Below are 14461 nucleotides of genomic sequence, written 5' to 3'. Positions count from 1 at the left end.
CCTCCAGCCATGTAGCCCAGCAAGCACCCTCTCTAGCTCTTGGGTCCTGAGACTGGACTCTAACAAACCCCTCCGCAGCCTGACTTGAGTTTGTAGAACATGGAAGGTGAAGCTGGTGTGACCTTGTGGTACAGGAAAAGTAGAGCAACTTCCCAGCAGGGTTAACCACTTGCCCTGGGCCATGGACGTCGGTGGGCCCAGACTTGAGAGGGTCAGGAGAGGATGCAGTGTTGCATGGCAGACTGGCTGGGACAACACCCTTGCTGTTGGGAGTAGAATGGCAGCAGTTGCAACCACTGGGCTCCGGGCTCCTGCCTGGCTGAAGGAGGTTGAGGGGAACCATAGGGTGGTCTGGAAAGGCCGTTCCAGCTCCTAGCTCTGTAGGTTCCATTCACCAGACACTCAACAGGGGGCCCACCACTGCTGCTGCACTTGGAGAAACACATGGGAGCCCGAGCTTTGGCAAATATAGACTTTATTTTCCAGAAATTTAGCATTTAAAATGCATTTGGGGTAGCAGAAGAGTTATAAAACACACTTTCTCCTTTAGATTATTTTTTTGTAGTTCTTAGCAATATCAGTATTCCACATCATAGCTTACTGGGACAATGGATGAATTACTACAGTGAAGGAAAACAGAAAAAAATAGAAATTTACAGTGTGTTCAGTGGCAGCCAGCTCCCAGTATAATCCTTATCTAATGCTGCATTTCTTTTACAAATTTCAGATCAAATTATACCCAGACACCAAAAGATAACTATTAGAGATAAGTCTGACTCTTGGAAAACTATCTATGAATTCCAGATCATAAGGCTAAATATAAAATTATTCACTTTATTACATTAGTATTGACTTAAAAAGCAAGTACCAGACAGAAAAACTACAACTATAAAGTGACTGTAAGAATAGTCCAAATCTATTTATTTCACCAGTTTAGTACAATTTTGTTTCTTAAAATCACCTAAGAATAAATAAAAGATTAGACACAGATTTTTCCCATCAACTGGGAGTTCACACATGTGAAGACAATAGCAATCATGTGCAAAGGATTCTCACTATGACTAACGTTCAGGTTATGATTTGCTTACTATCACTTTGCCATTACTATTATATCTTAAAATGTCTATTCATCATTATCTATTTGAAAGAAAGGGTGACGCACACAGAGCGAGAGCCAGAGTGAGAGAGAGGAGGGTCTTCCACCAGGGACACCGGACAGGACTGGTGTCTTGAGACTCAGTGCCAGCTGGGCTAGTGAAATCTAACAGTGGGCGGATTCGACGCCTCCCTTCCCAGGCCAGTCCCAGGGAACAGGCTGTGGACATGCCACCCCGCCACGCAGACGTTTCAGCCAGCATTGCTGTGGCTCCTTGCAGCAACTCTGCCTCAGCAAAATACCTAGCAGTGCGAGCTTTGGTTCCACTCCTGCACTGGACTGGACTGAGCAGGCTCTGTGTGTGCTCTAGCATGCCGCACGGATGGCCGTAGAACCCAGGTCTGAACCTTGCTCAACATCTACGGGAGGTTTGCAGGGCGCGGCTACCGCTTTCTGGACGCCGCCCCTGAGGCTGCAGATTTGGTGCAACCTGAGCTCAACCTACCACCGAGGTAGTGACAGTGCATTGGCAGAGGACTTGTGGCAAACCTTGATTTAGGGCGCCACCGAGCGCTGAAGCAGCAGAAGTACCCGCAGACTTGAAATAAGTGAACTGCTTAGAATTTCTGGAAGGACACTCAGAAACAAAAACAAAGACAGCGAAAAGCAAATAACCCTTCAGTGCACAGGCAGTGCTCTGTCCCAGTGTCAAGAATTCTAAGGTAACCATGGACTCACTCAATGGGCAAAGTACCAGAGCAACACTGTCCAACTGAGTTTGTCAAGGGCTCAGATGAATTCAGAGTATCTGTTTTAGGAAACGTAATGGACTTCAAGAGAACAGAGAAAAACAACTTAATGGTTTCATATTAGCTTAAAATTAAAAAAAACACAGAAAGCCTTCAAAATGAAAATCACGGTCAACAAAATTCATCGAAAAGAGATCAAAAAGAAAAAAAAAATCTGCTTGCATGAAGAGAGGCTATTTGGAAACAGGAGAAAAAAGAAGAAAAAAAACCAATCAGGAGAAACCCTTGGTGCAGCGTTAAAAGAGCAAATACCTGGGTAAATGGAGCAAAAGGGGCTTGAGAAGTTGGTATCAGAAAACTTCTGAAACATGGAGAGATGCACATGTCAGCAGTTCCCAGATCCGATTCTTCTGAGTCTACCCCAGGACATAGTACAATCAATAAGTCCTCAAGAGGAAATCAATGAACAATACAAAAGAGGGCCGAATTTGCCTGATGGCAGACTGCTCAGGAGAAATTTCCTAGGCCAGGAGGCAGTAGAACAAGACTCCCACAGTACTGAAGGGAAATAGCTGCCAGCCAAAACCGTACCCAGCAAAGCTATCCTTTAGATATGAGGGAGGGATAGACTTCCCCAGACAGAGGGAAGCTGAGAGAACTTATCACACTAGACTCGTTTCACAAAAAATCCTAAAGGGAGCTCTTCAGACTGGAAGAAGACTTCGATAAGTAAGAGGAAAATACAAGAAAGAGTAGCTACACATACAGATTCAGAAGGCCCTGACAACAATTAATGATAACGTATACAATAATGTTAAAAGACAGAATATAAAGATGTGAAATCGGCTACCAAAAATTGAGAATGTTAGGAGGAGTGGAGTTCAAGAACAGAGTTATTTTCACTCATACTTCTTATTTCTTCATTTGCTGTCTTTACAATCAATGTCAAGCTGTTATCATTTCAAAATAGCTTGTTATAACCAAACTTTATGTTTTATTTGTAAGCCTCGGGGTAGCCACAAAGAAAAAATGTATTAGTAGATTTACTAAAGATAATAAAAGAATCAAAACACACTACTACAGAAAACCACTTTACAACAAAGGAAGATAATACAAAAGAGAGTAAGAGAGGAACTACAACAAAACTAGAAAACAAGTATCAAAATGACAATAGAAAGAACTTGCTTGTTAATATTTACCTAAAACGTGAGTGACGTAAATTCAATTAAAAAACACAGGCTGACAGAATTGATTAAAAATTAAAAACAACAACAACTACAGACTGCTTAAAGGCCGTAGTTGTGACACAGTGGGCTAAGCTACCACTTGCCCTGGCAGCATCCGGGAGTGTTGGCTTGAGTTCTGGCTGCTCCATTTCTGTTCTAGCTCCCTGTCTAGTCCTAGCTTCCGACTGTTTCTTATTTTTACTCGTTTATGCATTGATTGTGCAGTAGTAAGCTGTCTGATTTCCATGTATGTATGTAGTTGTACCTGGGAAAGCAGTGGATGATGGTCCAGGTACTTTGGAACCTGCCACCTACATGGGAGATCTTGACTGAGTTCTGGGCTCCTGGCTTCAGCCTGGCCCAGCCTGGACCATTGTAGAAATTGGGGAAATAAACCAGTGGATGGAAGATCTTTCTGTCTCTCCCACTGTCTCTCACTTTGTCTTTTAAATAAATGCATAAATAAATATTTCCTTAAAAAAAGAAACTCTCTTCTTTAAGAATACACTCATATTGAAAGTGAAAGGATGGATATTAAGATAATCCATACAAATGGACCATAAATAGAGCGACAGCAAGCCATGCTCATGTCAGATACAATAGATTTTGTGCCTAAAGCAGTAAAAATGAGACAAGATCATTAGATAATGATTAGGGGTCCATTTCACCAACAGGAAGCAATACTTGTAAAAAATATCAGCCCAACATCAGTACACTCAGATACATAAACTAAGCATTAATAAGTCTATAGAAAGAGGTGGATTCAAATATAAAAAAGTAGGGGAATTTCATACCCTACTTTCAGAAATTGACAAATGATCCAAACAGAAAATCAACAGAGGAACACCAAGTGTGAGTTGCAAAATTGGCCTTAACAGACACCTATAGAACATCCCATGCAATGGCTGCAGAAGGCTTTCCAACAACACATTGAGCTTTCTTCATGACAGAGCACATGAAAGATCCCAAATATATCCTGACGAATTGTAAGAAGTAGAAATCTATGAGTATCTTTGTTGGGCCACAATTGCAAGAAAACTATAAATCAACAAGAACTTCAGACGCTACATAAACGCATGTAACCTGCTACTTAATCATTGGAGAAAGAATGAAATTAAGAAAAAATGTAGTATTTCTTGAAATAAATGGAATTGGAAACACAACGTACCAAAACCTGTGGGAAGCTCTTTCTCCCACCGTCTTGGTTCCATGTTCCCCACACACGATGCCTGGGGAAGCCACAGAAACTGTCCCCGGTAGGGAGCAGGAGTGGCCATAGCCTAGGCTGAGATGGGGTCTGGGACAGAATCTGACAATGAGGAAGCAGTTCCAGAGCTGAGGAACAAGATCCTGCACAGGCAACCCCACGACGGGCTCAGGAGGCTGCAGCCACTGAAATCAGTGAAGAACCAGTCAGTAAAGCAAAGTAGGGTGGGAGTGAAAAGAAGGCACGGAAGGCTATCTCCACGTTGGTTCTCTGACAGGTCGCGTGAGTTGCTAGAGACACCGTCTGGAAGTCTAACAATTTTCTCTTTGCCATCTCGAAACCAGACGTCTCCAGGAGCCCATCACAGATGTCCACACAGCGTTTGGGCAAACCAAGCCTGAGGGATGTTCTCAGCAGGCACACTAGCAGCAGCTGAAGAAGCCGCAGCTCACGAGAAAGGAAAACACAGAGACTCCAAGAGTGCAAGAGCACGGTGAAGAGGAGAGGCCGACGAAACAATCGTGGAAGTGAGGAAGGATCTGGTAATGTCACAGGCAGAGGCAGCCCCAGCGGAAATGCCACTGTAGATGCTGCTATGCAATCAATCATGTGACCATCTGAATTTCCAGGATCTTTTTGATGCTTCAATGGAGTAACTGCTTGATTCGAAATGTGTATGATTTCCATCATTCATAAAGTTATGACTTATTGTTGGCTAAACTAAAAAAAAAAAAAAAACACAGGAAACAGCAAAAGCTGCACCAACAGGAGGAGTTTATGGCAATTAATGCTTACATTAAAAAAGAAAGATATCAAACAACCTATTACTGTAACTAGGAATTTAAAAAGAACAAATCAAACTCAAGATTATCAGAAAGAGAGCCAGCGCCGCGGCTCACTAGGCTAATCCTCCACCTTGCGGCGCCGGCACACCCGGTTCTAGTCCCGGTCGGGGCGCCAGATTCTGTCCCGGTTGCCCCTCTTCCAGGCCAGCTCTCTGCTGTGGCCAGGGAGTGCAGTGGAGGATGGCCCAAGGGCTTGGGCCCTGCACCCCATGGGAGACCAGGAGAAGCACCTGGCTCCTGCCATCGGATCAGCACGGTGTGCCAGCCGCAGCGCGCCGGCCGTGGCGGCCATTGGAGGGTGAACCAACGGCAAAAAGGAAGACCTTTCTCTCTCTCTCTCTCTGTCTCTCTCTCACTGTCCACTCTGCCTGTCAAAATAAATAAATAAATATATATATATATAAATATTATCAGAAAGAGATAATATAATTCAGAATATAAGTAAGTGGAATCAAGAAACCATTAAAAAACCAATGAAATGAAGAACTACTTCTTTGAAAATATAAACCAAATGGACATTTAGCTAGACTATGAAAAAAAGAATAAAATACATAAAATCAGATATAAAAATAGATAATTGCAACCTGCAATATAAGGATACAAATAATTAGATATTATTATGAATAATTATTTGGCAATGAATTTGATAAACAGAAAAAATGGACAAATTCCTGGGCACATGTATCTTAATAAAATTTAATCACAATAAAGTAGTATACTTTATATTGTATATACTGTATATTGGTATACAGTAAAAAAAAAATGAGTTCCTACAAACTTACCCTGAAGGGTAAAGCTAAAAACTTGCCATAGGACTCCAAATCCCATTAACCTGGATGGTACTAATGCCATCTTACATGCTAAAGTGGTCATTTTAAGTGTGTAACTGATCATATAGATAGGAATAAGTGTCAAAGGGATCACATAAATAAGACCAAGTGTCTGGTAATACAATAGATAGAATTCAAAAGGAGAGAATGATCCAACATGGGAAGCAGGCCACACAGCAGACTCATAGAATGACAAACACCCTAAACAGCACTCTAACCTCAGAATCAGCCCTGATTGCATTTTGATCTGACTGAAAAGCCCATGAGAGCATGTTAGGCATGGAAAGCTAAGACACTGTGACAAAAAATTATCTATATGAAGGATCTCTGTGAGTGAGATCCCAGTGGAAAGAATGGGCCATCAAAGAAGGAGGTACCTTTCTCAAGGGAGGAGAGAACTTCTACTTTGCTTATAGCTCTTTCTAAATACTGATGGAGTTTGTGGACTCAAAAGGCTTCCATAGCCTTGGCAGCTCATGACAAGAGCCTCGGGTGATCACCGATGCCATAAATAAGAGTGGCAATTGTTAAATCAACAACAGGAGTCACTGTGCACCTGCTCCACATGTAGGACCTCTGTCCTTAATGTGTTGTACTGTGAGAATTAACCATAAAATTTGTTTTCAAACAGTACTTTATACTTTGTGTGTCTCTGTGTATGCAAACTGTTGAACTCTTTACTTAGTATAGAATTGATCTTCTGTATATAAAGATACTTAAAAATGAATCTTAGTGAAGAATAGGATGGGAGAGGGAGTAGAAGGTGGGACGGGAGTGGGGGTGGGAGGGCGGGTATGGGGATAAGAACCGCTATATTCCTAAAGCTGTAACTATGAACTTTGAATTTATTAAATAAAAGCTTTCAAAAAAATGAGTAGTGCATGTTACTTGTAGAATACACAAAAATGAAGGACTAAGTGCGTATGTCTCAGATCTATTGGGAAGAGTTCTGAGGAATCCCGAAGCAGAGGCGTTAGGGAAGTCTGGACTGTGGAATACGTACATCACCCACATCCTCTCAGCAGGGTCACCTGTCAGACGTCTCTGTGGATTCTTGTTTCTGTTCTCTCTGTAAAGAATCATGGTAGCCCGGTTAGGTCATTTCTTCTTTCAGTGAATATGACCCATCTCTACCTGACTAATACATATGTATGATATATGCACAACTAGAGATTCTCCAAGAAAAAGAGCACTTTGCAGCTGAAACCATTGGTCACTGCTCTGGTTTCAATGCCTTCCTGCAACAACATGTTGAAAGGTGATCCCCGCGGCGAGGTGCTACGGAGTGGGGCCAGTGAGAGGTTTCAGAGGCCCGGCCCTCGTGAGTGGAGTAATTCCTTCATGATCTCCAGAGTGGATCTGTTGGGGAATCCAGTTTGGCTCTGGCCCTTGAATGAGCTCCTCACCCGATGTGTGCTGCCCGGGACTCCGTAGGCCCCACAGGCGAGAAGGACCACGCGGGCTACAGACCCTTTCCCTCCCAGCTTCTGGAACCTTGAGCTCAGTGAACCTTAATTCAATTTGTGTTGGCCTTAAATTACCCAGGCCAACATAAATAAATTACCCAGCTGTAAAAACTCAAACTCTCACATGTGATGCTGCAGGTAGGGTCTCTTGACTTCAGTGATTAAATGGTCATACGAAGCGAAGAAGCACAGATGTAAGAATAGCAAGCACAGATTTATAATAAATTTGTAAGAAATAATGTATAATTTTAAAGGCATTTGGAAGAGAAGTGCTTTATAGTATTTGAGAGAAAGAATTATAGAAATGAAACAGAAGTTGCAGCAAAACTTGTATATTAGAGACAGTTTTCCCTGAAGTAAAGCAACTCCACTATACGAGTTAGACCCCAGTGGAAGAGCACACAGATACTGTGCGTGTCTTTTTCTTTGACTTTTTAAGTCCCCAGGAGTGTGTGAACACTCATCAAGGAAAGTTCTAGAACAGAAGCTTTTTATTGCCCCAGCATGCTAACAGCAAACGACTGAAACTGAAATTGTAAGAACAACATTTATATTACAGTAGCACACATTTATGAACAAATGTCATTCTATAGCATAAGTGTGAACATACGACACTTGGCCAGTGAGAGTGAAATTTAACTCAATACATTGACTAAGTTGTATTTACCCTTCACGTTCTCTGTTCTCTTTGTCGCATGATTTTCTCACTTCATTTCTCCTAATGATCGCAATAATGAAAATCATGAAAAATGGCAGAAAAATGTAGAAACTCAGAATCAGCCAGTTGTTCTGATGTGTATTGTAGTCTTTTTTAACAAAAAACACATCTGGAAATGAAACAGCAGGAACACAGTATATATTTAAATCAAGTTATATTTTTCTTAATCTTATATACTTATATATGCATGAAAATTTAATGTCTGGTTCAGTGTTTTGATGAAATAATGTGCTTTTATTTGATAAGAACAATTATCAAGATATCTACCCTCTTAAATTTTCAAATATACAATACATTATTGCTGGCTTTAGCTGCAGTATTATACAGCACATCTCTATTCTTGACTGATGCTTTATGCCTATGAACTAGTAACTCAAGTCCCCTCCCTAAGCACTGACAGCCATCATTCTACTCTGATTTCATGAATTTACCTATTTTAAGCATCTCACATAAGTGCAATCATGAGCCATTTCTTTTCTGTGACAGGTCTACTTCACTCAGCACAAGTGGCCTCATAATTCAATACAATGTTGCTTGTTGCAGAATTTCCTTCTCTGTGAAGGTTGAATGGGATTTCATTGTATGAATATAGCACATTTTATTCATACACTCATTGTCTGTGGACATTTAGGCATTTTCCACATCCTGGTAATTGTGAATAGAGCTACAGTGAACACAGGGGTGTTAATCTACCTTCAAGATTTTGTTTCAATTTCTTTCGATATGTACCCAGAAGAGGGATTGATGCACTCCATTACGGCGTATACAATGGAATATTTTCCAGCTATACAAAGATGAGATTCTATCAGTTACATAAAAATTTTTGCAACTAAAGGGCATCATGCTGAGTGAAGTAAGCCCAAGAAAGACAGATGCTGCATGTTCTCCCTTAGACATGGAAGCAAAAAGGTGTTTTGTTTTTTTTTTTTTTTTTATTTACAGGCAGAGTGGACAGTGAGAGAGAGAGAGAGAGAGAGAGAAAGGACTTCCTTTTTGCCGTTGGTTCACCCTCCAATGGCTGCCGTGGCCGGCGCGCTGCGGCTGGCACACCGTGCTGATCCAATGGCAGGAGCCAGGTGCTTCTCCTGGTCTCCCATGGGGTGCAGGACCCAAGCACTTGGGACATCCTCCACTGCACTCCCTGGCCACAGCAGAGAGCTGGCCTGGAAGAGGGGCAACTGGGACAGAATCCGGCACCCCAACTGGGACTAGAACCCGGTGTGCCGGCACTGCTAGGTGGAGGATTAGCCTATTGAGCCGTGGCAACGGCTGCAAAAAGTTTTTAAAAATCAAAAACAGACAACAACAACAACAACAAACACAAAGAAATAACTTTGTGTATCAGTATTTTTGCAAAAACAGTGTTTTGCCACTTTTTTTTAAGTCCATCAAACAAATTGTTAGGAATGAGCTACTATTGTAGTTTTAATAATAAGTGACTATTTTAAAATCTGTATAGGTGAAATTGAATATCTGTTTTCAGTTTTTGAGGAAAGTCTACATTTCATCCCATAGCATCCATACCATTTCCAGCCACAGGGTGCACGGGGTTCAGTTTCATCCCATCTTTGCCAATATTTCTGAACCTGTTTTCATAACAGCTATCCTGAAAGATACATGATCACATCTCACTGTGGTCTGGATTGTCATCTCCCTGATAATTAGTGATTTTAAGTAGTTTTTCACCTACCTGTTGGCTATTTGTGTGTCTCCTAAGATTCTTAGCCTATTTTAAGAAACAGGTTATAAGGGATCTTAATTTCTTATTAAGTTGTATGAGTCTTTTGCAGCTTAGTGGTTAATGCCGTATCAGAAATACGGTTTGCACAACCTTTCTTTCATTGCACAGGTTGCCTTGTGCTCTGTAGAATATTTCCCGTGTGGTGCAGAAGTTGTTTAGTTCTCTGTCACCCACTTATTTAGTTATTTATTTTGCTTCCTGTGCTTTTGGTGTCGTATCTCTGAGATCGCTCAGGATCAGTGTGAGGCTTCCCCTGGTGCCGTCCTAGGAGTCTCGGAGACTCGGCCTCAGATTTAAGGCTTTTGTCCATTCTGAGTTGAGCTGTGTATGCGGCATTAGATGAAGGTCCAACTAATTCTTCTGCAAAGACTTCCTCAGCCAAGCTAAAGCTGAGAGAATTTATCACCACTAAATCTGCCTTACGAAATGCTAAGAAGAGTTCTTCAAATTGAAATGAAAGGATGCTAAATTGCAATGTGATAGCATAAGAAACTGGTTGATACAGGTAAATCAACAAACAAAACTAGAATATTTTTACTGTTGTCATGGTGATGAGTAAATAACTTATACCTCTAGTACAAATGCTAAAACAGGAAAATATTAATAATAACCATAGCCAAAATATGTTAAGAGATACACAACATGAAGTGACATAAAATGCAACAGGAACATAGTGTGTGAGGAGTGTAGACATGTTGTTTTGTGTGCAATTGAGCTCGAATTGTTGTCAGTTTAACATATATCCTTACTGTTTCATTGGGGGTGGATTTTATTTTACTTTATTTGTTATAAAACATGTGAGTGCAATCTGTCAGTACTCAGCAGCCACAGGTCCTGCACCTGCTGGAGCTGGGCTCCATCACAAGCCAGGAGCCAGGAGCGCCTTCCAGGTCTCCCATGCAGGTGCAGAGGCCCAAGGACTTGAGCCATCTTCCACTGCTTTCCCAGGCCATAGCAGAGAGCAGGATTGGAATTGGAGCAGCCGGGACTCAAACAGGCACCCATATGGCACGCTGACACTGCAGGCCACTAAGCCACAGAGCCGGCCCCCTTCATCTGAAATTAAAGCAGCTTCTCAAGTTTCCTGTTGCTGAGTTAGCATTATATATATATATGTACATATATATACACACATATATATAAAACATTTAATTTCTAATCCATGTACTCCCATATACAATTAACACCTATAAGTTTAAGCTTAATACACAAAATATTGCTATTATCATTATTTTAAACAAATTATTTTTGTTACATTTTTGTTACATCAATTAATAAAAAATACAAGCTTTTTCCCCCTTAATTTGTTCATTCTCAGACATTCTGTTCTTGATAATTTCTTGTATTATTTTCCTTATCATACTAATCGCAGCCATTTTAGAATTTCAGTTTGAAAATCCCAGTGTCTCTGCCACGGGAGTCTGGTACTGAGGCTGCAGGGAGTCTTCATATTGTGGGTTGTTGATGGGCTTGTTTTGCCTTTATATACATTGTAACTACTTGCTGGAACCCAGGACCGCTATAATGGTTTAAGGAACCTCATCCTGGCTTCTGTGGGGCTCTCTGCCTTGGATTTAAGCTGTAGCATGCTGTGATACTATCTATTCACCCAGATAAATAATTTGTTGGCAGTGGTTTCTCTGAACCCTCAGTTCTCCTATGGGGCTAATGTTGATTTTCTTTTTCAGGTTTTTTGTTTTTTGTGATTGGGAGTGATGACTTCATTTCAGACCAGATTCTTCCTTTTTAAAAACACACATCAGAATTTCTTTCTGTCCCACAGAGTCAACAGTTTCAACTGCACTGCCCTCGAAATAAGTCACATTTATGCTTTGTTAGCTCACATTTGCTTTTGAACCCCTGCAGTGAACTTTCCATTTCAGTTAGTGTACTTTTGAGTGGTGATTTGCTGACTGCTAGGGATAGTCTCATCCTGTTCATACACGTTTCTTTCTCCTGAGTGATACAAGTTCTTTATATGTTCCTTTAGATGTTTGAGTGTATTTAAGATAGTGATTTAAATTTTATGCCTGGTAAGTCTGATCTGGGGGCTTCCTCCAGCATGATTTTTGTCAATTATTTTATTCCTCTGAACAGGCCATGCTCTCCCATTTCTTTTTAAGTCCTGTGAATGTTCGTTCACGAGGTAACTGGGCATGTGACTACCGTAGCAGTGGGACTCTGGGAATCTCACTCTCTCTCTCCTCACTCAGGGCTTGTGCTTTTCTGATGGCTGAGGCTTCAGGCGGCTCCCTGTTTGGTGGCTTTCCAAACTCTTTAGGTTAAGATGGTATTCCTTAACTCTGCGGTTACTAGGTTGACTTCCTTAGATTTTGTTCCAGTAATATTTTGACAATGACGAAGCAGGGTCTAATTACTAATAACAATATAATTTATATTATTAAATTATAATAATTTATTAAAAATAAAAGTTAATAATAATAATACACACCCAACGGGGACAAAAAGAAGTTAATACTAATGAAACACCTCTCCTCTTTACTGCAAAATGAGTCTGTGTTGGAGCATCAACACATGGTCAGACTTTTATCGAAACTAGGAATTAACATCTAGGGTTAATAGTCTTCTTAGGCATCTTAGTCTGAGTCTTGTCCTAGTTATTTATGCGTTTTAAAAAATATCTTATATACGTAAGGGACTTCTCAATGTCCGAATGACCTGAAGACACTCCGTGTTAAATTCCTAGGTATCTCCTGGTCGGCCCCTCGTCCTGAGCGGGCCTGTTGTCACAGCCTCCTGAAGGCACTGCAGCCAGTGCGGCAAGTGTGCTCCCACCAACCCTGAGTCCCTCTGCGTCACCACAACCTCATCCTAACGTTACTGATTACATCTGCAGTGACTTTATCTCCTAAGAAGATCACTTCTTTTAGATATTGGAGTTTATGGCTCTAACATACCTTTTTGGGAGACATAATTCAATGCCTATCTTTTTATATTGTCCATAGTCATTTTTGATATATTAAATGCACTTGATCGTTAGGCCTTACTCATTGGTATTCACAAATAAGGACATTGTCTAGGAACTTATTCACCTTTCCTTTTATTGCGACTTCAGGCACCTGTAGTTAAGGCTGTTGCTTTCCACGCAGCCCATCTTCACGCAGCCCATCTTCATTGAGACTCACATGAACCCCCCGTGTTGCTGAGAGGATGGACTTTTTTTTTTTTTTTTTTTTTTGACAGGCAGAGTGAACAGTGAGAGAGAGAGACAGAGAGAAAGGTCTTCCTTTGTCGTTGGGTCACCTTCCAATGGCCGCCGCGGCCGGCGCACCGCGCTGATCCGAAGGCAGGAGCCAGGTGCTTCTCCTGGTCTCCCATGGGGTGCAGGGCCCAAGCCCTTGGGCCATCCTCCACTGCACTCCCTGGCCACAGCAGAGAGCTGGCCTGGAAGAGGGGCAACCGGGACAGAATCCGGCACCTGACCGGGACTAGAACCCGGTGTGCCGGCACCACAAGGCGGAGGATTAGCCTAGTGAGCCCCGGCGCCGGCTCGGGATGGACCTTCTGAACTGTGGTATTCCTTGATAACATGTTTGTAGAGGCAGTGAATGAATGGTTCAGTAGCGGATGATGTTTTGTTCATTCGCTGGAGCAAAGGAAAGTCTAAATAGGTACTCTGTCACTTAAACTGTGATTGATTTACTGGCAGCTTTAGATGAATGTATACATTTATATTTTACCGCATGGCTTTTCAAAGTTTATTCAGAGTGAACACTGTATCCTACAGTTGCTTTCTAAGTAATCTACGAAGTCGTTACTAATATAGAATGCAAACTACTTCTGTGGCTTTTATTCTTCTCTACATTATTTTCTTCAATGTATGTAATGACTTCTAGTGAAACGAAGGAAAATTATTCTTATTTTAACTCATTTAACTCAGCTGATTAGGGTTGATTACAACTATTTGGAGGCAATAAAAGCATCAGTCAAAACAACTTAGGGATTACTCAGCAGATCATAGAACTGGCTCAGATGTATATTTCCTTAATTAGTTCCTTGTAAAACCACATTCGATTTCACTTTAAAAGTTTAGTTTCTTCTCACCAGATCTCTCAGCACGGCCATCATCAATGCTGCCCCCTGGTGAACCAATCTGGAACTCACAGTCTGGAGGCCTGTAGCCAAGAAAGCACTGACAATTTCCAAAATTATTACAAATCTGAAACAGAAATATATAAAATTACTTTGAATCAGAAAGTCTTTACATCTGATGGGAATTTCTGACGTCTACATAACAGCTATTTTTCTTAAGCTTGCTATGAATATATACATGAGGAAACAGATTGGAAAGAGAAATGGAAATTTTACATATGAAATAGTCAAATGGCAAAATCAGTACCTACAAAAAAGTACATTTCTAGCCACTTAATTGGCTCTTCTTAATAAGTAATTTTTTCTCTTCACTCAGGTTTTTAAAAACATGATTCTATAAAGTTATGCTCTTCTCATTCACAGAGGTGAGTTTATTTTTTCCACAAATATTAACTCATTTATTTTGGTGTATTCTTTGGGACAGGTGTTTGGCCCAGGGATTAGGGTGCCCGTTGGGAAGCTCATTGCCT

General features: G+C 41.1%; 1 protein-coding gene and 1 pseudogene across 8 annotated transcripts in view; one reads left to right on the top strand and one right to left on the bottom strand.

Annotated features, from left to right (window-relative positions):
* Positions 1-458: 458 nt before the first annotated feature.
* Positions 459-14461, bottom strand: part of ADAM18 (ADAM metallopeptidase domain 18) — a 62211-nt gene continuing 48208 nt past the window's right edge. For 2 of the 8 annotated variants that reach the window (XM_070069670.1, XM_070069671.1), the window contains 3 exons: positions 13944-14058; positions 8087-8246; positions 5761-7022 (listed from right to left, as the gene is read on the bottom strand). In XM_070069670.1, the coding sequence (XP_069925771.1) occupies positions 6764-7022; positions 8087-8246; positions 13944-14058 (534 nt within the window). In that variant the 3' untranslated portion in view covers positions 5761-6763. Of the gene's footprint in view, positions 4999-5757; positions 7023-8086; positions 8247-13943; positions 14059-14461 lie in introns of those variants that run through there. The other 6 variants (XM_051832360.2, XM_008273933.4, XM_070069673.1 and 3 more) reach the window with 6 other exon arrangements.
* LOC127487270 (nascent polypeptide-associated complex subunit alpha pseudogene) lies at positions 4172-4865 on the top strand (annotated as a pseudogene).

The sequence above is a fragment of the Oryctolagus cuniculus genome, chromosome 2, assembly GCF_964237555.1.
Source record: "Oryctolagus cuniculus chromosome 2, mOryCun1.1, whole genome shotgun sequence".
Classification (NCBI taxonomy): Eukaryota; Metazoa; Chordata; class Mammalia; order Lagomorpha; family Leporidae; genus Oryctolagus; species Oryctolagus cuniculus.
Note: the sequence above shows the minus strand (reverse complement) of the source record. Positions and strands in the feature narration are given on the sequence as shown.